Source organism: Leptosomus discolor, chromosome 1, assembly GCF_034619465.1.
Source record: "Leptosomus discolor isolate bLepDis1 chromosome 1, bLepDis1.hap2, whole genome shotgun sequence".
Taxonomy (NCBI): domain Eukaryota; kingdom Metazoa; phylum Chordata; class Aves; order Leptosomiformes; family Leptosomidae; genus Leptosomus; species Leptosomus discolor.
This window is the reverse complement of record NC_141391.1, coordinates 161,426,659-161,448,691: the sequence shown is the minus strand read 5'-3', so window position 1 is coordinate 161,448,691 and position 22,033 is coordinate 161,426,659. Positions and strand designations below refer to the sequence as shown.

Genomic DNA, 22,033 nt, shown 5'->3' with positions numbered 1-22,033 from the left:
AGTCAGCAACCGGATGGCTGGGGTGGAGGTACTTGCCAGCTATGCCTCTCCTTCAACCCAGGCAGCACCATGCTGAGCTTGGTACTGGGGAGACCCAGCCACTATAAAATGAAGAGACAAAGCCTGATTCATGCACCAAGTTGCTAAGTTCTCCGCTGAGCCCCCTGCATTCCTTAGGAAAGTGTGAATATTGTGTGCCAGCCAAAGGCAGCAGGGTGATTACACCTTGGCTTTTGCCCTTCCTCTTCTCAGACTCCATGTGTTCAAAGGAAAATGTTGTCTCCCCTTCAAGACTCACAGAAGATGAGATGCAGGCTTTGAAAGGAGGCACCCACTCCTCTCCAAGGGGACTGCCCCTGCAGGTTGCTGGGGACACCCTTTCACCAAAACGTTTCTGCATTAATGCTCCTAAGCTCAGGTCACAGGCAGTCATGTCAGTACCACCACTCACTCACGCTGCCAGGCACAGGCAGAGTGAGAACAGGAAGGAGGAGGGCAGGGGAAAAAAAAATAAAAGAGCGAGGAATGAGTCACCAGTCCAGACAAATTGCCTCCAAGTAACTAAAATTAAGCCGAAGAGAGTGGTCCCAGCGGTGCTATGGATCTGGCAGCTGTGAGCACCTGCCTTCCTGATGCATTGCAGGGCCTTGAGCCTAAGAAGTGTTACAGGGTAGCTGCTACTGCCACTGCTTGCAGGAGGGAGGAGGGAGGAGGGCTCAGGGTGCAGTGATTGGCACTGCAAAATCCTGCAGTCCTAGGAGGGCACAGAGAAACTGTGGAGTTGAGCCAGCTTACCACTCCCCGATGCAGCACCACTTCTGAGTTTCAAAGGCTGCTTCCTGCGCTGAGGAGGTGCATGAGTAGAGTCAGCAACAACTTGCTACAGTGAAGCCCCTGAGGTACCCTGCTGTCAGGGAAATTTCTGCAAATTCAATTCATGGTTGGACCTGCGTAAGGTAATTAATTCAGTGATGTGACATATTATGCACTGATAATGCCCAGAGCAACCCTGGAGGACATCCTGTGGCAGCGAGTTCCACAAATGTCTGCATTGCACATGGGCTGCCGGATGAAGTGCCCAAGCCCCATCTAAATGTAACATAAATTATGTCAACGTAAGTCCAGAAGAGCAGAAATGAAGTCTCTGGTGTGCACATATACCTTTGGAAAGGCAAGGGACACAAAGCCCTTGAGACTGGGATCTAGCCTCCCTTAAACATCCCAAGCATTACTCAAACCAATGAAATCCCAGTGCGTTAGTACTTCCTCTCCAGTTTTCAAGCCTTGGCTTTTATCTTCTTAGTCTGCCCTGTTCTGTATCACGTGCAGCAATGCAGAGAGTTGAGGCTCACCATGTGCATGAAATAAAATTCGTGTATCTGCCTACCTGTGGAGGTGCACAGGCTGAGCTCTCCTTCTAACACAATTCAAGCAGTTTCACAACCCCGTTGGAGCTGAGGCAGAGAACAGGGCAGGACTGAGCATTGAGGAAGCGAGCTGGAGACCTGGAAGCTGTGATCCTATGACTGTGCTTATGCTAACAAGTCCTGCAAGTGGTAGCTGGCCTGGGTAGAGCTCTGCTGTTGGATTGCTCTGTTTTTTCTAAGACATGAGCTCGGGGGCTCCCTGCGTGGTGCTGCAGACACCTGCCCTGCCATGACAAAGATAGCCACTGGGTGCTGCCCATGCCATTCCTTCCCCAGTGAGGCCTCATCTCTCCTGTGTGTCTTCAGACAGCATTGTGGCCAAGATCTAGGCTAAGGCATCCTGACAGTTTTGAAACCCTGTACTACCTTCATCTGTTCACCTTCGAGCAGCACTGGCTGGACATAAAATTGCTCAAGCAGGTTTGGAAGGCCAGGTTATATGTCCTGGCTATGTTCTGCTCGCAGAGATACTCCCTACTTCTGTAAAGGCTGGAGCTGGCCCTAGGAGTTCAAAGGCTTATAACAGCAGTGTCACTGATGTTGGCTGCAGGGCAGGGAAGGGGGTGAGGACTACAGGGAAGCACTGTGCAGGGAATGGGATGGGAAAATTCCAATTTCCTTCCTGGGAAACCTGTTCACACAAAGGAGCTTAATTTCTTACCCTGCCGCATTTCTTCTGGGTCCACTCCTTGCAGCAGAGATGAAATCTGGTGGGAGAGTTTGGGGCTGTTGTACTGAAGGTTTTTCCCAAAGGAGGGGCAAAGACATGAGGTTGTGCATGGAGCCAGGGGAGGGAGAGAATTGAGACAGACAGCCCCCCTATTTGCCCATCTGCCCATGGCTCCATCCATCTGGAGGTGCTCGTAGGGCAGAATAGAAGGGAGAAGGGTTTATGTGCTCAGAATCCACTCCGGTTTCTGAGCATCTTGCCAGCCAGAAGGCTTTGCTGTGTCCCTGCATCTCTGAGCAGCACCGGTCCTGCCCGTAAGATCCTCAGGGAACAGGGAGCCCCTCTCCTGTGGGCATTCACAGGGCTCTTTGCCTAGGGGACCCGAGACGAGCCCCCCCCCCCCGCCCTGCCCCCTGCCACACCACTCTCCCACCACACAGCTGCTCTCTGCATCCCTTCCTTCTTTCTCTCCCTCTCCCCTCCACTGACCCCAGCTTCTTTTACCTCACTCCCCATTCCTCCATCCTTCCCTCCTCTGCGCTCCCCCTCTCCCCTAGCCCCTCTCCTGCACCTCCCTCTCCCCCTTTTACTCTCCATCCCCGTCTCTCCCCGCGCGGCTCCTCTTCGTTCTCCAGCCCTATCGTCCATCCCCTCCTTCTCATTCTTCTCCTTCTCCTGCCGGTGTTTCCGTGCGTGGCGCCCATTGGCTGCCGCCATCCGTCTCCCCCCCGGTACCCGCCGCTCCACTCGGTCCGCCCGAGCCCGGCGGCCGAGCCCCCTCTCCCGCGGCCGGCGAGGGGAGCGCGGGGGAGAGACCCGCCGGCGTCAGGGCGAGGGACCGCGCATCCCCGGGCGGCCGCCAGCCGGTGCGGGAGTGGGCCCCAGTCCCACAGCAGTCACGGAGGGGGGCGATGGGCAGGTCCAGGAAGAAGGACTTGCGTCTGCGGTAGCGCACGGTGGGACTGGCTCTCTCCTGGTACCGCTTTGCTCAATTGCTTTTAAGAAAGGGGAAGCGGAAAAAAAACATGACACGGATTCTCCCGGTGAAGCAGAGGAAAATGTACATCCCGACGGCACGTAAGTACCCGGCGGCTCTGCCCGCTCTTCCCAGATGTCTCCCGCGGGCGTGAGTCCACGTAGAAGTTAACTGCGGTCCCAGAGAAGGAAACCTGCCGACCTTCCCCGGCCCTCTCCCGACCCCCCAACTCTGCCAGCCCAGCCTGATCCCTAGCAGAGAGCTCAGCCCCGAGGTGAGGCAGGGGGAGTCCTCAGCTGGAGCAGGGCCATGAGAAACAAGGTGGACAGGTGTGCAGGGTGGCAAGAGGGGTTGCAGGTTATTGGACTCTGTGGTCCCTCCCAGCTTCTATTGCTGTTTTGTAACCAGGTCTGGGCTCAGCTTTTAGCATCCACCTCCTCCTCTCATTCAATGCAGATATAGATAGATAGATAGATAGATAGATAGATAGATAGATAGATAGTATTTTTTTTTCCTAAAGAAAGCAGTAGCACCAATTTATTGTCTCTTCCTACCTCTCTGCCTTCCTCCTGCTCTCCAGATGTATGGACCAGGTATATTCTGGCAGCACCTGTTAGGGGATCCCAAGCCTCAAGTTGCTATCCACATCAGGAACAGACCCCAAGCAGATGCCAACGCACTATCAGTCGGAGGCTGAGGTTCCTCATCAATTCCTACCTATTTGCGTGCTGCCAAAGCAGCCATCAGAGTGGATGCAACCCAGATGAGGCACTGGTGTCCCGTGGTTGTTCTGTTGAACTAGCCAGAATGTGTGATACAGCTTTTGAGCTGGTAGGTGGTACTTGACAAAGTTAGAATGGCACAGACAAGCTATGCCTGCTTAAAGACAAAGTTTCTCCACTGCAGCTGTCTGAGCAGGAGAATGAGTTTATAGTGAATCCGTGCTTTGTGTTGCATGCCTTGGCATTTTTGATAGGGCTTTTGGAGCCCTGAGGCTGGGTTTGCTGTATTGCTAAACCACAGTCTGAGCAATCAGCTTTGAAGTCTAGACCCTAGACACTGCCTCAAATGCTCTTCAGAACCAGCATGAGTGTCCCCATCCATATTTGATATTTGTAGGGCTGTTTCCAAATGATTTTTTTTTTTGGAAATTCCTTTGCATGCAGGAGGAACATCCAAAGGTATTCCTAACTACAGCCCCACCTTTTAGAGTATCATCTTTTTATGAACATACAGTTCTGGTCTCTGCCACCCTTTGCAGGGATCTTTGTCCCCAGAGCAGCTGTGGCCTTCCCCTTTCCTCCAACAAGTGACTTGCATCACTGGAACAGCACTGGAAAAAAATACCACTCGAGCTTAGAAATAGAGTTTCAAATCACTTCCCACTCTGTCCATTCTTTGCAGCCACTCATGATGTGTAGGACAACTCATTACTGCAGCACCCCAAGAGATAGGCCTCTATCAGGACAGTGTGTCACAGCCCAAGGCACCCGCAAATAAAGAAAGTCTAAACAATTTCAGTCCTTCAAAGCCCATTTAAGTATAGCACGAAACATTTATGCAATAGCCTGTAGAAAAGGCCTTAAGACATGTTGCCCAACCATGTTATTATGGGCCTATCAGATGACGTTCTTTCAGCATAAGATCTGATACATCTGTGGAGTCTGTTGGGTTTGCCTATCTGATATCCAAGGAATCCATCTAAAGCTCAAGTCTCCCCTAAGGTTTCCAGAAGTTGGAATGACATCTACAAAAAAAGGACAAAAGCTGTAATATTAAAACATTTGTGAAGAAAGTTGCTACAGAGAATCCCATCCGGAAGAAAAGTCTGTGGATTGTTTCTGACCTCCTACAAGTAGTTTATATTGGGAGTCCTTTACTTTGAGATGCTCAGTTTTCATTTCAGTAACAAAGAGGCTTCAGAGCCCTAAGAGATTTGTTGGGATGGGTAAAGGTGAGCCTCAGGCTTCCTGTTCTCTTCCACCAAGTCACCCCTCCTTTCCAAGGAGCTAGTTCATCAACAGGATGACCCTGCCAGTCATTGCCGGAACTGGAGTGATCCTGGAAGCATCACAAATCTCCCCTGCATAAGGTTTGCCAGGGCGTCTCTTGTCTGGAGTATGTGTTGGGCTCTGTATCTCATATCTGGAGACCTGACAAAAGACAAAAGGCATGTCCTTCCCTTATATGTCTCTTCTCTCCCTGCAGCTTCTCACCCACTGTCAGCAGAGACCTGGTGGCGAGTGGCGAGCTTGTTTATTCAAGGCTATCTCTGAGTGAGCGGAGTGCTGTTTCCATGCCAAACCCTGATGTGACAGGCAATTGGGCACCTCAGATTAGGAAGACTGGAACACTGCATTGGTGTTGCAAACAGCTGGGGTGGGCAGAGCCTCTTCCATTAGCAGTGTGTTGCAGGGTGCAGAAGAAGAGAGAGAGAAAAGAGACAAGAGAGATCTGGACTGATACCTCTTGATGTACCCAAAATAATCCGGCTCTTCCTTTGCTCTCAAACTGGCATAACACAAACCACACTGCTACCCTCCAGCTCAGGTGCTGAGCTCAGCCTCTCAGCTTGGATTGAGAGTGGAGGTGCTTTTGTTCCTGCTGGTGGAGCTAACAACCCCATGATAACCTGGCTAGTCCAAGAAGAGCTTCAGCAAGCAGGAGGATACTCAGTGAATAGAGGAACCAGAGTTGGAATGGCACTTCATCACTAGATGCTTTTCCCTCTTTTGTTCATAAGACACCCACCTGCCACTAAATGAGAATCAGGCACCTGGTGACTATGTCACCAGTATCGGAGCCATTAGCAGAAAACGAGAAATTTCCCTGTCCCTATGCTAGTCTATGGTTCTTTCCCCAGAAGACCTTTCCCTAGGGGAGAGGATTCATTGGCCCACACTGAGTCCTGTCCCTGTTTGTCCTTCCATGCCCACCGTGCCTCCCAGGACTAGATGGGGTTGATATTATCTTACATCTTCCAGTGGCTGCCAGCATCCTCAAACTCACCTTGACTTCCCATGCCTGTCAATACCTACACACAGTTAATGTGATGATTTTATCTGTGACTTGTTCGGCTGTCATGTCCTCAGTATCAATGGCTTTTTTCTCCTCCTCTCACCTCCAGGTTGCTAACTGATCCTGCACGGACACTGCCCCCTTGCCCTCTTCCCTGCCTCTGCTATGGACACTTCTGCTTTCAGCCACCCCACACCAGCAGTGTCGAACGAGGGGAATGCCTCTGGCAGCTGGGCAGGCTTCACCACCCCCAACAGCTCCACCACTGCCAGCCCTGGTGTGGTTGTCAGCGGTGTCCTCATCCCCCTGGTCTACCTCATTGTCTGTGTGGTGGGGCTGGCTGGGAATTCTCTAGTTATTTACGTGGTCCTGCGGCACTCTGTGAGCGAGTCGGTGACCAACGTCTACATCTTGAACCTGGCCCTAGCTGATGAGCTCTTCATGCTGGGCCTGCCATTCCTGGCTGCACAAAATGCCCTGTCCTACTGGCCATTTGGATCTTTCATGTGCCGCCTGGTGATGGCCGTGGATGCCATCAACCAGTTCACCAGCATCTTCTGCCTGACGGTGATGAGTGTTGACCGCTACCTGGCTGTGGTCCACCCAGGGAAGTCCTCCAAATGGCGGACAGCACGGGTGGCCAAGGCTGTGAGTGCAACTGTGTGGGTGCTGTCTTCCGTAGTGGTACTGCCTGTGGTCGTCTTCTCAGACGTCCCTTTAGGGATGAGCACATGTCACATCCAGTGGCCAGAGCCTGCCTCGGTGTGGCGAGCGGGCTTCATTGTCTACACTGCCACCCTGGGCTTCTTTGGGCCACTGCTGGTGATTTGTCTCTGCTATCTTCTTATCGTTGTGAAGGTTCGTTCCTCCGGCAGGCGGGTGAGGGCTCTGTCCTCCAAGCACAAGCTTTCAGAGCGCAAAGTGACCCGCATGGTGGTGGCTGTTGTGGCTGTCTTCGTCCTTTGCTGGCTCCCCTTCTACGTCCTCAACATAATCAATGTTGTCTGCCCACTGCCAGAGGAGCCATCCCTCTTTGGCGTCTACTTCCTCGTGGTGGTGTTGCCTTATGCCAACAGCTGTGCCAATCCTATCATCTATGGCTTCCTCTCCTACCGCTTCAAGCAGGGCTTCAGGAGGGCCATCTTCAGGCCGTCCCGCCGAGTCCAGAGCCAGGAGGTGCCAGCATGCCTCCCAGAGAAGACTGATGATGAAGGGGAAGAGGGTGAGATCAGCAAGATCACCCAGAATGGTAATGACAGGCAGGAGCACCCTTTAACCAGTGGGGAAGGAGAAAGCAATGAGCAAAAACCACTCCCTGAGGAGCCCGCAGGATGCGAAAAGAGCAACAAGTTGCATGTCAGTTATTTATGATGAAAGGGATGGTGCAGGGGAAAGACACATTGGGATATGGGATCCCCTTCACCCTCTGTGCTTTTCCACCTCAAAGGCAATGGGAGACATTGATACAAGGGAATATTAAATATGGGCACTGACTTTATGGAGAGAGCAAGGTCAGCCCTAGATTGCATGATTCATCCTTCAATGACCCATCCGTGAAGGGCATCAGCTGCCATCTGGCTGTGGCACCTCACTGAAGTCCTCAGATGGCATATTCAATAAATAGGCATCCCAGTGCCTTGATTATCTCCGTTATAAACTTGAGAAGCGGTTTATCCTAAAAGAAAAATGAGAAGGAAAGATGTCTGCAGCGAAGACACACCAGCCAGTTGCATGAATGGCTGACCCTGCCTCTAGCTTTCTAATAAGTCTTGGGGACAATGTTCCTACCCATGCTGGTCATGGCTGGAGACCACTCTGACTGCTCAAAGCCTCCTCTTTCTTTCCAGGGCTCTCATGGACTCTGGACAGGCTGATAAGACTTACCTGGGAGAGCAAATGGGACATTTCTTTCCTGCACCTCACATTCTCCAGGGTTTTCCTGGTGCCTCTGCACCCTGGTGGAAGACATAACGAGGGTAGAGAAGAAAACAACGAGGCATGGGTTGAAAGCAGGTTTTCTTACAAGCTGAAATGCCCTTTCCCTTTACCTCTCCCTAAGCCTTATTGTAAATAAACAAAACCCCTTTGGACTTAAAAAGCCAACTGGGCAGAACCATTCTGTGTGTTTAGGGGAGGGAGGTGCTATAGATTTGGCTCTTCTTGAGCATACACAATGTCTTTGAGATGAGTTGATCTCTGTATGGACTAACGTTTGGCTGGTACAGGAGATCAAGGCATGTATCAGTATGGGACGGGGACAGAGAGCAGAGGGAGGTCGGGGAAATCTCCAGTGTGTGAGAGGTATGGTTGCAGGAGTCTGGGCAATGCTAGGAACTGATTTGTCTTGTGGGAGACGGTAGAGTATTTGGCTCAGGATGAAGAAATTATGTGTCTGCATGTGCACAAAGGTGGTTGTATGCAAAAGTTTGATCACTGGACTGTGCATGTATGAGAATGGCTGAATAGGATCAGAGATTGAGGAATCAGGGCTGGTGGGAGATGCACGTGGGTTGGGCACATAAAAATGTGCTCGCGTGTGACTTCTTGGGTAAGAGTGTGAGAGTACGTGTGTTGCTGTGAGTGTTGGATAAATGCTTGCTTCTGCGCACCAGTTGTTGGAGGGAAGTTGTGGGTGGGTCTGTCTCAGTGTGCAGGCTAGAGGAGCAGCAATGCACAAGGGCGAGTGGGATGAAGGTCTCTCTCTCCACTTTGGTTTCATTCCTGCAGGCTCTGCTAAGTGTCTGTCCCCACACCTTGAACTTCTCTATGAGTGCTGTTGCTAAGCTACAGCCACCAAGACTCTCATACCATAGCCCTTGGTTATATCTGGGCACTTTTTTCCACAAATTATTTTGAGAAATGGGAAGGAGGGACCCACCAGGAGAAGACTCGCCTTCCTGAGGTCTGGAGATGTTGGAAGAGGCAGCCAGTGGAGGGTCAGTGACAAGAACTGGCTGGGTGATGGAAAGATATTTCACAGGCCACTTGAGAGAAAGCATGAGATGTGAAGGGATGTCATGGGGTCAGGTGTGCTGGGACAAAAGACAAAAGCCCTGGACAGGGAAGCAGAACAAGCTGCAGCAGCTGAGGATGATGGGAACAGAACCACTTCATGAGGAAGCAAGAGACAAGGTCACCCGAAGGCAATGTGAGAAGTGAAGGCCTGGAAGGCATCAGCGGAACTGAAGTGCAGGGCGCCTGAGTTCGGGAAAGGACTGTCACAGGGCATCGGGTGAGGAGACAGGTCCCAGCCAGGCCAGAGAGCAGAGAAAAGGCAGGAAGGACTGCAGACATGACCAAGCAAAAGACATTCAGCTGTACTCTCAGCCACTGGTACAGCCATTGTCTCCCTGACAGAGAAAGACTGTCCCTATGAATCCTCCATCCTCTTGTTTCCTCTGAGCCTGGGGTGCTGGTGCCAAGCTGTCTGTGCCTGTAGGCTCAGGCTCAGGAGCAGAGCTACCATCGATACCACACAGCTATTGCTTAGCTCCTCTTACAAAGTGCACTTGCTCCCCTGAGTATGGACAGTCAGACACCCAGGAGTTCAGGCTCAACTCATGGGGAAAAGAAAGTGCTTGGTAGCCAGTTTCTATCCTCTGCTACTTCTTCACATCTTCTCCTCCTTCCATCCATGCATCAGCTGCCCACGCTGTAGGCCCCAGTGAGAAGAGCAGCCAAACTGTTCATGGGTGTCGGGTACACAGTCTGTTGGACTAAAAAAGCCTCTTTTTTTTTTTTTTTTTTTTTTTTCACTTGGGGAGCTCCTGCAGCATCCACTGGACGAAACACAATCAAGAAATCCTAGCAGAATGATGAACTGCCAAATCTCCTGCTTCTCTATCACTATATGGGGCAACAAACAGTAGAAAGATTAAAAGGCCTGGCTACCAAGTGGTCAGGTAGATGGACAATGCATCACTTTAAATGCGGGTCTGTGTTGCTCCTCTTGCAGTGAGGAGCAGGGCAAGGTGAACGCTGGGCACCACTGGCACAGCCATCACTGTAGGACAGAGGAGAAATGGTATTAGCTGGGGAGCATGTAGCGCTGTTCCTAGTTGATGACCAGGCACTGAAGAAGGCATGTGACACCGAACAAGGACCTTACAGGAGCTCAGATAGGTGGGGGGCAGATATAGGAAGGGTTTCCTTCTCCACAGAGTGGCTGCCCAGCTGCCATGGGGAGATGGGGGAGTTCTGTGGCTGCCAACACACTTAACAGACCAGCTCTGCTTCACCACTGAATTGAGCTGAGACTTCATTTCGCACGCCTTTGCAGCTCCATCTGCTGCAAGTCACCACTCAAGAAACTCAACCAACTGGATGGCTGCTTAAAATACCTACATCTCTGAAGAGCCCCAGCACTGCAATGCCAGCATCAAGCAAGTGCACCAAGGGGACATCAATTTGAACGTGGAGTCTGAGCCCACTAGCAAGGCAGCTCTGCAGGGGAGCCTGCTGGGGAAAGCGAAATGTGTTGCAGGGAGACTTGCAAAAGTCTGGATGTCTTTAGTATAAACAGGAGTTTAAAAGAAAGGGGGTCACAAGCATCATATTTTTGTCTTGTGTTTTCTTCTCCCCCCTACACCACACCCTGTTTCTCAGTGACAAATTGTGAAAAAAAAAATTGAGATGAACTGAAAATAAGACTGGGGGAAGGAAAAGAAAAGGTATGTTTTGTCTGAAATTAATGAGGAGAAAACAAACGCTACAAAATTCCGCAAATTACCACCATTGATTAAAAAGCTGCTTTTCATAGGAACAGACGTTTGGAATGACGGATGGTACCTCACTGCCTCCTGACCCCTACCTCTCTCCTCAGCTCTGTCTCTCTCCTGGTGAATCCCCAGCTTTTTCTGTGGTAATAACATTAATCCAGCTGCCCTTGTGATCCCCCTACTAACGACGGTGCAGTTGACTCTGGGCAACCCAGAGGCCGTGGGGACTGTGCGCAGTGGCTAAGTGAAATTCTGGCTGTGTTCAGGGGAATTTGTTCCAGTCAGATGTGGAAATGGATTTTTCTATTCCGGGTGCAGAGACACAGAGATAAGGGCTCCATCAAGCCCTGTGCTGCACAAAAGGTTTTATTCTCATCACGTAGAGATCAGAGCTGCAAGACTAGAAAGGGCCGCAATGATTTCAGCAGCATTGGGCAATGCCTCTTCCCAGCGAATGTTTGATCATAGACAGGGTGTTAGAGACACGGACAGCCCATTCTGCCAGCTGATCAGGGAGTTCATATGCACACGTCAGAGTGCACAAGAGCAGATATTGAGAGGCATATGTATGTGATGTGTATACATGCATATAAATGAGTATTGATGTGACAGCATGCGTGTATGTGTGGGTGCATGCGACTGTGTGAGTGTGTATAAATATATATACATATTCATGTCTGTGGGTGCTTTGATTCAAGTATATCTGTGTGTGCGTGAGATTATATATGGCCACCCACACAGATGCACACATACCCAGACATGCACGTACCTCTTGGCCTAAGCACGAACACAAGAACATGGCGCATGCACCTTCATACCCAGGCATGGGCTAAAACTGGGAGATGATAACCGGACCTTGCAAACGACCCTCCCCACACACGGACCCACCATACATGCACATCCGAGCACATTTCTGCCAGCCCAACAGTGTGCTGGAGCAGCTTAGGATCCACTCAGTGTGACACTTCTGTTCTGCAGTGGATCTTCAGGAGAGAAACTGGAAGGGCAGTGAATGGCGATCGTGGAGGGATTCCAGCATGGAGAGGCAAGGGTGCGTTTCCAGGCTGTTACTAACACAGCCCACAGTTAATATTGTTGGGGAGCCGCTGTATTTGTCATCAGCAGGGAAACAGAGCAGCTCAGCTCAGGCAACAGCAAAACTGCCCAGGCCACGTTCTGCTTCAGCTATTGTACAGGACCGTGGAACAAGGGGGTGTGGGGAGGGGGCAAGGAGCAATTAATCAGCTGTTGAAATAGGGTAGCCAGTAGATAAAAGAGACGGGGAGGTCCAAGAAAGGGAAACACCCTTGAAAAGATGTTCCTGGCTCTCCTGAGGATTCAACAGAGAATTAAAATGCTTTATCTGCTCGAACAAGTGGAAAATATGCAAATATTTGCTCAGGAAAACTTGGTGTTCTTTGCCTTCCCAAGCATAAAATATGCAAACGCCACGCACAACGCAGCCGGCTCACTCAGATCTCACACTTACCGCGTCATGCACAAACACACACGCACACATACCCCGCACGTCAGCGCAGCCAGCTAAAGACACGTGCCTGGGCTGCGGCACAGCCTCCGCTACATGACAAACACGGCCGTGTGGGAAGGAAATACATACACCTCGGCTCCCAAACTGCGTGCGGGGACCGTGCCCCATCCCCGGTTCCTTCTGGTGGTCTTTAACCAGAGCAGCTGTTAAGCTGCGGGCGGGAGCTGGCAGAGAGGACGAAGGAACGCGAGCCCACCTCGGTCCCTACCTGCCCTCGGCCACAGGTGCCACCCACCCATCGGCAGGACGAAGCCGGCTGCCCGCCGTTGGCAGGCGGCCGGGCTGCGGCGGGGCCGGGAGGGGGAGGCCGGGCCGGGCCGGGCCGGGGCCGGGAGGGGGAGGCCGGGCCGGGCCGCGCTGCGCGGCGCGGCCTGCAGGGGGGAGTCGGCAGCCGCCGGGCGGGCAGGCAGCCGGGGCAGGCCGCGGCCCGACCCTGCCCGCTTCTCACACGGCTGCTCTTTTCCCACCTGGAAACGTGTCGGGTTTGAGGCGGGGCTGTGCCCGGCGGGGATGCTGCACCCCTGCACGCCCCCGCGGTGTGTTGCCTGCAGGAGCGGGAGGGTGTTGTCAGGACGCCGCTATCTTAAGATTTCCAAGAGGAAATCCCGCATATTCACCATGCAGAGCCCTCTGTTAGACCCTCAGGGGCATTGTAGCTGCTGCAAGGCATTGTACAGCTGCAGCAGAGATCTGTTGCTGTGAAAAGCATCGAGCGTTGCTGCAGGGGTATCGAACAACACCTGTGCCCCGTGCCTTGAAGATGGAGTGATGAATATGTTCATACTGGATGAGATGGCCAGAGGAGGTGGCAGGACAGTTGCCCTGTTGACTGGTTTTAGGACCAGACTCAGGACAGCGCTACTAAGCGATGGTGGAACCTCTCTGTTTCAAACCCCCCACCCCAGTGTCAGGATGGTTCGCTTAATGGGAAGTACCTGTCACAGATCCGAGGTTTCTGTGAGCTCTTAAACACCAGCTTCCCCCCTCTTGCCACAGAGTGCTTGTTTCTTTGGTAAGAAAGCTCATGAGTACCTCTGAAGAAAGTTTTTCTTACTCTAACCACTGTTTCCCTTTCTCAGCACTCCTTGTGAGAGTTGAGATGCTCCCAGTGATAACTGCTCAGGGCAGGGCTAGGAGCATGTGTAGGAGGGGACAGCACAGGGGTAAAAACTCCTGGGTCTACATAGGAGTGGATGGGAAGGAGAGGCATTCAGACGCGTTCAGATGCAGAGAAGCAGAAGGCAGCAGGCTCAGCTGAAGAACTGGTTGAAACAGGCTGCATTGTCATCTGGTATCTTCCACCCAGCCAATCTGTTGGGCCTAGACGCTCACAAGGCAGCGAAGTTGCTGGTTGCAGAAGAGTTAGCACTTGTAGTCACATGCCAGAGTTTGGGGTAAATACTGGCACAGCTTCTTGTCTCACTGGTCTCACAGGCAAGGTCACAAGGTGGGGGTAAGAGATGGGACACTCAAGCTGGAAAAGCTACCTATGGGGAGAGGGGCAGCGTGGATGACATGCCCTCAGCTGCAAGGCATCTCCAGCTGATGCAGCTTGTCAGCCAGTCTTGGATACACCATTCAGCTGTGTCTGGCAGACATGCGGTGTCTCGGACTAGCTGTGGGGGCAGTGGGAAGTGGGAGACAAGCTCACGCTTTCATGCTCAGTGCCAGAGACTGCCAAGTCTAGCAACAGCTTTGCTCTAGCGATGAGTACAGGTGAATGGCTCTTTCAGCTGCTCCTCAGCCACGTGGCGTTTCAGCAATGCACAGCAAAAAAATGTAGTGGCTTTGCCAGGCCTTGATCTCTGTGTGAGACAGTCCAGGCCGCCGAGCAGCCCACAACAGAAATCCCTGCTGGCAGAAGTGCCCTTAAACTCGGCAGCAGCCTGCATAAAGCCAGGGAACTTGTCATTCCTCGTTCGTCCAGGCCCCACATGGGCTGAAGTTACAAGAGAAATGTAGCCACACAGCTGACATCCAACAGGCCTGCCCATCCTCAGATGTACATGATATTCTAAGCCAGTAATTTCATATTGTGTTGGTGCTCTTGGGTAACAAGGGCCGGCTGTTACACAAGCCTCATGCGCAGCCGTGGAGTCCACAGGCTGGAAAAAATTAATCTTATCACAGAATCACAGAATACTTTGGGTTGGAAGGGACCTTTAAAGGTCATCTTGTCTTCCCAACCCCCTCTGCAGCTTGGCCAGAGATGATCAGTGATCCCGATACAGCAGAGGGCCAGCTGCTGTTACAGGGTAACCCGAGGGCACCCCAAAGTACTGAAGCATAAAAACACACTGCCACCTTTCCGTGTCTCTGGTGTTCCTCTCCCTGTTTGCAAGCACTATGGAAGGGCAAGGCAAAGGTACCCGGCAGCGGTTGGGCAGTGATGGAGAAGAGCACAGAGCAGTGCTGCCCATCACTTCCCAGCTCTCAAAACACATGTGAGCTCTCTGTCCAAGGGTAGCAACAGCAGTAGCCAAAAGCCTGAAGTTTGCTTCCAGGAGGAATCAGCTGTTGAGCTGAGCAAATCGTGATGCTGTGCGGGGTGGGTGGAAGGAGGGAGGGAGGGAGAGCCAAGCCTGACACGGGCCAGAGCAGGGGGGGAGGCACTCACAAAGGCCTCGGAGGCAGGATGGAAAAGACAGTAATTACATAAGAGCACTTGGCGAGCATCTGGCTGGAGTCAGCTGGGCCCCGCCAACCCTCCCTTCCTGCGCTGCTAACCAGGAGCAGCTGAGGATACGGATAACCCAACGCGGGACCCCTCCGGAGGGGAGCGGAGGTAAGAGGTCCTCTGCTTCCCCTCCTGGCTTGCGATGCTCTTGGAGAGTCGGGGCAGAGGGGTGGGGAAAAGGGGAAAGGGAAAGCGGCTGTGGTGGAAGAGAAGCAGCCAGGAAGGGGAAGAGAAGGGGCCGATTCTCTGCCTATTGGTACGGGTGATACCTCTGCTCCGGAGGTTTTGGTGAGGGAGGAGCCATGCATGAAAGACTAGTGTGTTGGTGTTTGTGGGTGGATGTGAGTATGTGTGTATGTGTAGCAGGGCAGGGGATCCACATATGCAGCAGGGGAGCTGAGCTCTATACAGGGGCTGGAAAGGGGAGAAAGCATCAAAGTCATTTCCTTCCTTCTGTACCTATGGTAAAGAGGGTTAATAGGATGAAGGCAGTCACTTGGGGAGAGCCAGGCTTTATCCCCCTACTTTGCCATGTTGGGGGAAATTGCAGGAGAAGGGAGGAAGTGTAGAAGGAGGAGGAAGGAGCTGCTTTTGAGCAGGGATTCTTGTGGTCCAATCTGGCCAGAGCTTCCCTGGGCTGCCTCCAAGGCAGAGTGTGTGATGAGGTAGAGGGAAGATTGTTGAGAGCACAAGGTGCCTTCAGGCTTGGGTTACACTTAAAAGCGTGGCTGGCACAGGGTTATTGGATAGCTTTCTCAAAACTTGTATCTTCGAGCCTTCAGCTGTACAAGCCAAAACCTCCTGCAAATGTGGCTGCCCTGGCAAAATGTTGCTGGTACAGCCAGTTCCCTTCAGGGAGTAGTGTGATATTACCCTGGCAGAAGTGTCTTTACCAGCATAAACTGCTGCCCTGCTGGGCAATGCCACCAGTGGAAATCTTTGTTTGCTGGCTCCCTGCGGGTCCCTATACAGCTTAGATGAGACATTAAATACAAAGTCCTACTCACTGCCCACTGTGAGCTGTTCTTGCAGTCAGATGAGAAAAAGGCAAAGGCCCCAGCGGATGAAGTCCTCCACGAAGAACATTTGCTTGGTTGTGAGCAACTTGTGAGTGCAGATGGAAATGTGGGACGGAAATTAGGACAATGGCCTCCCTGCTACCTGTTCCCCTTGGAAAGGTAGAGGAGGCCAGACCTAAGGCTAAGAGCTGCAAAGGTGGGTAATGTCATTTTCAGAAATAAGCCAGACAGGAAAACCTGAGGGAGGGAGTGAGGCACTGCAATAGCTTTGATGGGACAGAGAGGAGCTTTGCCTTCAGTGTTAGTCTGAGTTTTCATGCACCCCAGAAAATATATTGGCTTTCAGTAGTACTGTCAGATGCCGAAATCCCCACCAGCAGCAGGCAGCAGTAGACAACACAACTGATCAAAAAAACCCTGCTTCTGTCAGCTGGCAAGGCTCCATTAACAAGAATTGTTGCCCTAACCTTTCCCCTTTCATTTTCTAAAAGGGGAAATTGAGGCACAGGCAGACATGGGAGACTTGCAGTGGGTCTCATGGCATGTCAGTGCTGGAGCCTGCCTAGGAACTCACGAGCACAGCAGTGAATTTCTTGGTCCTCTTCCTGCCTGGGGTTGGGAGGCATGTTCACTCCATGTTCATTGAGCTCCAGGCTGACAGGCAGCCTGAGAATATCTCCAGGCATCCCAGCCCCCCTTCCTCCCTTCCCCCCGGCTCGCAGCACATATTTTCCCAGAGTTTTCCGCTTGCTTCTCCAGTGGTGCTGGGGTCCTGCCAACCGCCAGCCACTCTCTGGGAAGTGGGGCCTCCCATTCCCAAACCAAACAAATGGGAGAAGGAAAACAGAAAAAAAAAGTCCAAGCACACGTAGACATGCACAAAACCCTTTCCCCCTCAGAAACCTTGGAGCCTTCTCCAGCTTCTCTTGGAAATCGCAGGAGGCGCAGTGCTGACTTGGCACTTCTGGCCCCTGCAGAAGAGAGATATTGCCCATCCTTCCTCCTGCCTCCCAAAGACACATATGTGCACCCCCCCAGGGTATAACTTCACAAATCCAGTTTTGCTGTGGGGTGGGATCCCCAAAATCCTCTTCCCAACAGATTCTGCATTGTAAGAAAGGTCTCCAGTCTGTCCCGCTCTCCACTCTTCCCCCACAAAACGTCCTTCACTCCCAGGTTCTGGTGCAGCCATGTAGTGCTCACCCCAACAGCACAAGCACATCAGCTTGGCGCCAGGCTGGGGGCAAAGATCACGGCCAGGGTTTGCTCCAGATCCTCAGCTTTGCTGGCAGACAGCTCCCCACAGCCGGGCAGTGCTTCAGGCCAGGCACACCCCTCCCACACGAACTGTTCAGTCCAGGGCCTAACGGGGGGACATGACCAGGGGATGACACGCGCCAGAGTGCAAGGCTTGGGGCTCTGCCCAGGGAGAGCGGATGACCAGAGAGGGAAAAAATGGATACCTCTCCCAGTTGGCAGATGAGCCTGCTAGAAATATCATGCCTGAGGCAAGAGGCTGCAGTGATGTGCAGAAGAAACAGTGCAGGATGGAATGAAAGGTGAAGTTTGGGGACTCTGAGTGGGACAGGCACAGCTGGGGAGAGCGCAAGGCCAGCCAAGTGAAGGGCTAATGCATAGAACAAGGGACTAATGCAAAGGAGTGAGGGCAGAGTCCTGCACCATCCCACCTGAAGGAAAGTCTGTCTCTTGCACGGATGCGCCTCACCTTGCCCATCCTGAGATGCTCAGGGTGGGACACTGCCCTGCTGCCTGCCCACCCTTTGCACAGACTGCAATCAGTGCTGCCTGCATTTTGCTGACCACGGCTAGGCTGTTTGGAAGCGAAAAGGCAGAGGAAAAAAAAACCCCAAACGTATGTAAGGAAAAGGCACTACCTAGGAAAGAGTTAAAAGGCGCTGAAACACAAGCCGCTTTGCAGTGGAGAGCGCCCAAAGCCAGGGAGGGAAAGGGAGGGAGAGGAGAGGGGAGGGAGCAGGTCCAAGCCCAGCTTGCGCACCCAGCCAGCAGTCAGCAGTGCCTGTGCCAAGACCAGCTTTCTTAAAGCCATGGGCCCAGGGGCCGGCTTTGCAGGCAGAGGGGAGCCCACGAGCAGGGGCTGGGAAGCACAGAGGGGAGCCCTCAGCCTCCGGGGTGAGCTGCCACGCTGCGCTGGGGTGCAGGCAGAGGGAAGGGGGGCAGAGGCTGGGACAGGGGCTTTCTCAGCTTGTTTGCGTGTCTGTGTTTCGTAAGCATACTTCTCTGCAGGCTGCCTGCTCCGAGCTTTGCTTCCTTCACCCTCTGCAGCGGAGCAGCTCCCCTCTGGTCTGTCTGCAAAGGCCTGGCACTGCCCGCTGCTCTCTGAGGAGCCGGCCATCTGTTTGGGAAGGTGCTGGGGTTTGGCTGAGAACACAGCTGAGCATTGGTGGGAGGGGGCTGAAGCATAGAAGAGGGATGGGATGTGGTGGGGGAAGGAGGGGGTTGCAGTTAAGTTCTCAGCCCGCAGGAGAAGGGGTCTCTCTGCAAAGACATATGGGCCAGACTCTGGCTGGGATAGGGGAGTTGTTGGGTTAGACTCCCGCAAAGATCTGATACCTAGTGACTGGAGGACTGGAGAAGTTTTTCACAGCCCTCTACACAGATTCAGCAGCCTACCGAAGCATGCTTTTGCTGCAGGGGCTATGTGGTTTGCCATGTCTCCCTCCTCTATCCCAGCCTAGGGACTGAATCTTCTAGTGGTTCCAGTGGTTTGTGTAGTGAGGGTCAAGCCTTCTTCCAAGGTTAGCTCCTAGGCTCCATTGGTCTGGGCAGAAGGGCGTGGGGCACCCTCTGGAGCCATGTGGTTGCTACTTAGATTGTAGTCTTTAACCTTCAGGGATTTCAAGCGTGTAAACTCGCCCCACAGGACAATGCCATTTCACCCCACCCCTGGCTGCAGCCTCAGAAGGATGTTTTGTGGTGATCTCTGCTCCATCCCCCATGTCCTCCCCTTCTTATACCTCACTCTGGCACTTCCTCATATCTTCCCAGGTCACCATGGACAAAATTTCCCTGCGAACACCCCTGGCCTTCCTTCTTCTCCCTCTCATTGTGCTTGGGGCACCCACTGATGAACCCAACCTCACAGAACCACCCTCTGGTGCTTGCAAGCGGTGTTGTGACCCACTGGACTCTTCCACAGATGCCCCACCGCTCCCTCCCAACCACCACCACTTGCCCTACCCAATGCCAGAGGTCCGTCCCTATATCAACATCACCATACTGAAGGGTAAGTGCCCATTTTGGCCCCGGGATGCCAAGGCCTGATCAGGGACTAGTGGCACTGTGGTGGAGGTGACAGCTGGGTTGCTGGCGTGCTGGTTGTGCTAACAGACTGCCAGATGCCGTCCTGAAGGGTATGTGCCCACACACGCTGTGCCCAGGGTTTGGATATTTTGTGCTGTGATGAAGAGTAGCCTGGAGGGAGGGAAGTCAGTGCGTATCTGTGCTGTGACCTCTGTGTCTCAGGATGTCGCCTGCTACCAGCTCTTTCTAGCACAGGAGTGGCAATGACAGCCTCTTACCAAGCTGGGAGGACACTGTCCTTGCCTCAGACTTCCAGAGTCCTGTGGTGCCTGAGGGAAGGAGCAGTCTCTATCCAGCTGCAAAATAAGCATGTTCAGAGGGTAGGCATTGGCACCTGGGAAGGCTGTGAGGAAACCTTCTCCAGCTCCATAGGTCACATCCATTTTGGAGCAGGAGGAGGGCAAGGGGAGATAGCAACTATTTGCAAGCACCTCCAGGCTAACTGGCAGCGACCCCCAGCTCGTTCCACCCTGCTGTGGCTGGCTTGGCTAATGGGAAAAGGCTCCCTATTTTAGATCGGCTCCTCCCTTCAGGGCTCCCCTTTTAGCCTTTGCTGCGGGCAAAAGCCTGTTCCCAGCTGGATCCTGCTTCATTTGCTTATTGTTGCTCTGTGGTTCCTTTGGGCTAGCTGGGCAGATGCTCCCCTTTCCCTGCCCAGCCTGGAAATAGCTGCAATCCACCAAGGCTCAGAAGTGTGTCTGGGGCAGACAGAGGCCTGACTAGAATGGGGTGTTGCAGAGGCACCCGTAATACCACACAGGGGTTGGGGAGGAGGAAAAGAACAAGGCACAAATTTAGGATGTTGCCACTTGTGCTGGAGGCTGCTCTGACCCCCATCTGTTCTCTCTATACACAAAGTATGTTCTGGTGCTGCCCTCTCTCTGTATTGATGCCTGCCGAAGTGTGTGACAGGCAACGCACAAACCCCAGGGTAGAACTGCAGTATTAATTATAGAGGTTGCCCAAAGGATGCTGGTGTTGTCAAAGTATCAGGCCTCTAACTTGCACTGCACCATCCACCAAGTTCAGCTTGGATCTTTTCCTTCTGACCTACCTCATTGTCCTTCTCTAGTCATATTCTCACACAGGCATTAACACTTCTTCCCCTTCTCCAGCCTACAGCAAGAACAGCGTGCACACTATGAGGATAATTGGGTCATAGGAGAGGTGTGTGGGAGGGCAGGGGCTGTGGTGGGGGTAGAGGAGTGTGGAAGAGGAAGAAGAGGCCAAGAGCCCCAGTGGTACTTTGCACTAGTGGGCTCCCTCTCAAGCCGAAGTCTCCTAGGGACAGGTCCTAGTGCCTCCAGCAAGGCCCTATCATGTGGTAAACAGGGGGTTCGTAAGAGAAGAGAACCCAGTCACACCCAGAGCTTTGCTGGCTTCTTTCCCATGAAGCACAATGATACTGTGACCCTCAGGAGCCTTTCTTCTTCTGGCATTTCCCTGTCCTTGAGCAAGCCTCTGCCTCCTCGTTAGGCTTTCTCACCACCACTTCCACCTCTGCCTCTGGTATCACACAGGAGTTGCGTCCTCTGCTTCCTTTTGTAGGAGAGAAAGGAGACCGAGGAGAGCCTGGGATGCCAGGGAAATGGGGCAAAGAAGGACCACGAGGTGAGAGGGGTGCCCAGGGCCAGAAAGGCAGTAAAGGACAGATGGGCACAGCAGGAGACTCCTGCAAGCATCAGTACGCTGCATTCTCCGTTGGTCGCAAGAAAGCACTGCACAGCAGTGAGGGCTTCCAGGTCTTGATCTTCGACACTGTCTTCGTCAACCTCTACAGCCACTTCGACATGTTCAATGGCAAATTCTACTGCTATGTAGGTGGACTTTACTATTTCAGCCTCAATGTCCACACCTGGAACTTCAAGGAGACCTACATGCACATCATGCACAATGAAGAAGAGGCGGTCATCTTGTATGCCCAACCCAGTGACCGCAGCATCATGCAGAGCCAAAGCCTCATGCTGGAACTTCAGGAAAATGATGAGATCTGGGTGAGGCTCTACAAGCGGGAGCGGGAGAATGCCATTTACAGTGATGATGTTGACGTGTATATCACCTTCAACGGGTACCTGGTCAAGCCCAGCCTTGACTAACTGCCTCTCCTCCTCCTTGGGGCCTCTTTGGCCTTTTCCTTCTTCCTCTCTCTCTCTCTCTCTCTTTACTGCCCGCAACCACTGCAAATCACTTAGAAATGGGCCTGTCAGGTCTCAAGCACTGAGTGTGAAACTTGCCACACTGGCTCCCACCTCACAGTCTCTTGTAGCCAGGCCTGTATCTGTCCACTTACAGCATGACATTACCATCTCTCACCCCCTCACCTCATGACCCCAACATAGGTTATTGGCTTCTTCTAAATCTGCCAGACACAGCTCACAAGGATGTGTCCCTCCTTGGGGCTTCATACAAAAATGACTCTTGTAGAAAGGGCTAGAAAGTCCCCGCTGCCCGGATGCATCCTGGCTCCTCTCCATCCCAGCAAGACATGCCAGTTTTGCTGTCTGCAACACGGCCATAATGTCATCTCTCACACGTGTAATCTAGAGAGCGGGCTGGGGTCTGATGGCCTCCTGAAGGACAAGGAAGATGTAGGAGCAGTGAGAGAACGTAGGAATGGTGAGAGACGATACTGTCTTT

General features: G+C 52.7%; 2 protein-coding genes across 2 annotated transcripts; both read left to right on the top strand.

Annotated features, from left to right (window-relative positions):
* Nucleotides 1-6,256: 6,256 nt before the first annotated feature.
* Nucleotides 6,257-7,492, top strand: SSTR3 (somatostatin receptor 3). Its single transcript, XM_009961245.2, has one exon. The coding sequence runs from the start codon at nucleotides 6,257-6,259 to the stop codon at nucleotides 7,460-7,462; it is 1,206 nt and encodes a 401-aa protein (XP_009959547.1). The 3' UTR covers nucleotides 7,463-7,492.
* An 11,538-nt stretch (nucleotides 7,493-19,030) lies between these two features.
* Nucleotides 19,031-21,492, top strand: C1QTNF6 (C1q and TNF related 6). The gene is made up of 2 exons (XM_009947993.2): nucleotides 19,031-19,319; nucleotides 20,945-21,492. Exons 1-2 carry the CDS (start codon nucleotides 19,031-19,033, stop codon nucleotides 21,490-21,492), a joined length of 837 nt encoding a protein of 278 aa, XP_009946295.2.
* Nucleotides 21,493-22,033: the final 541 nt, after the last annotated feature.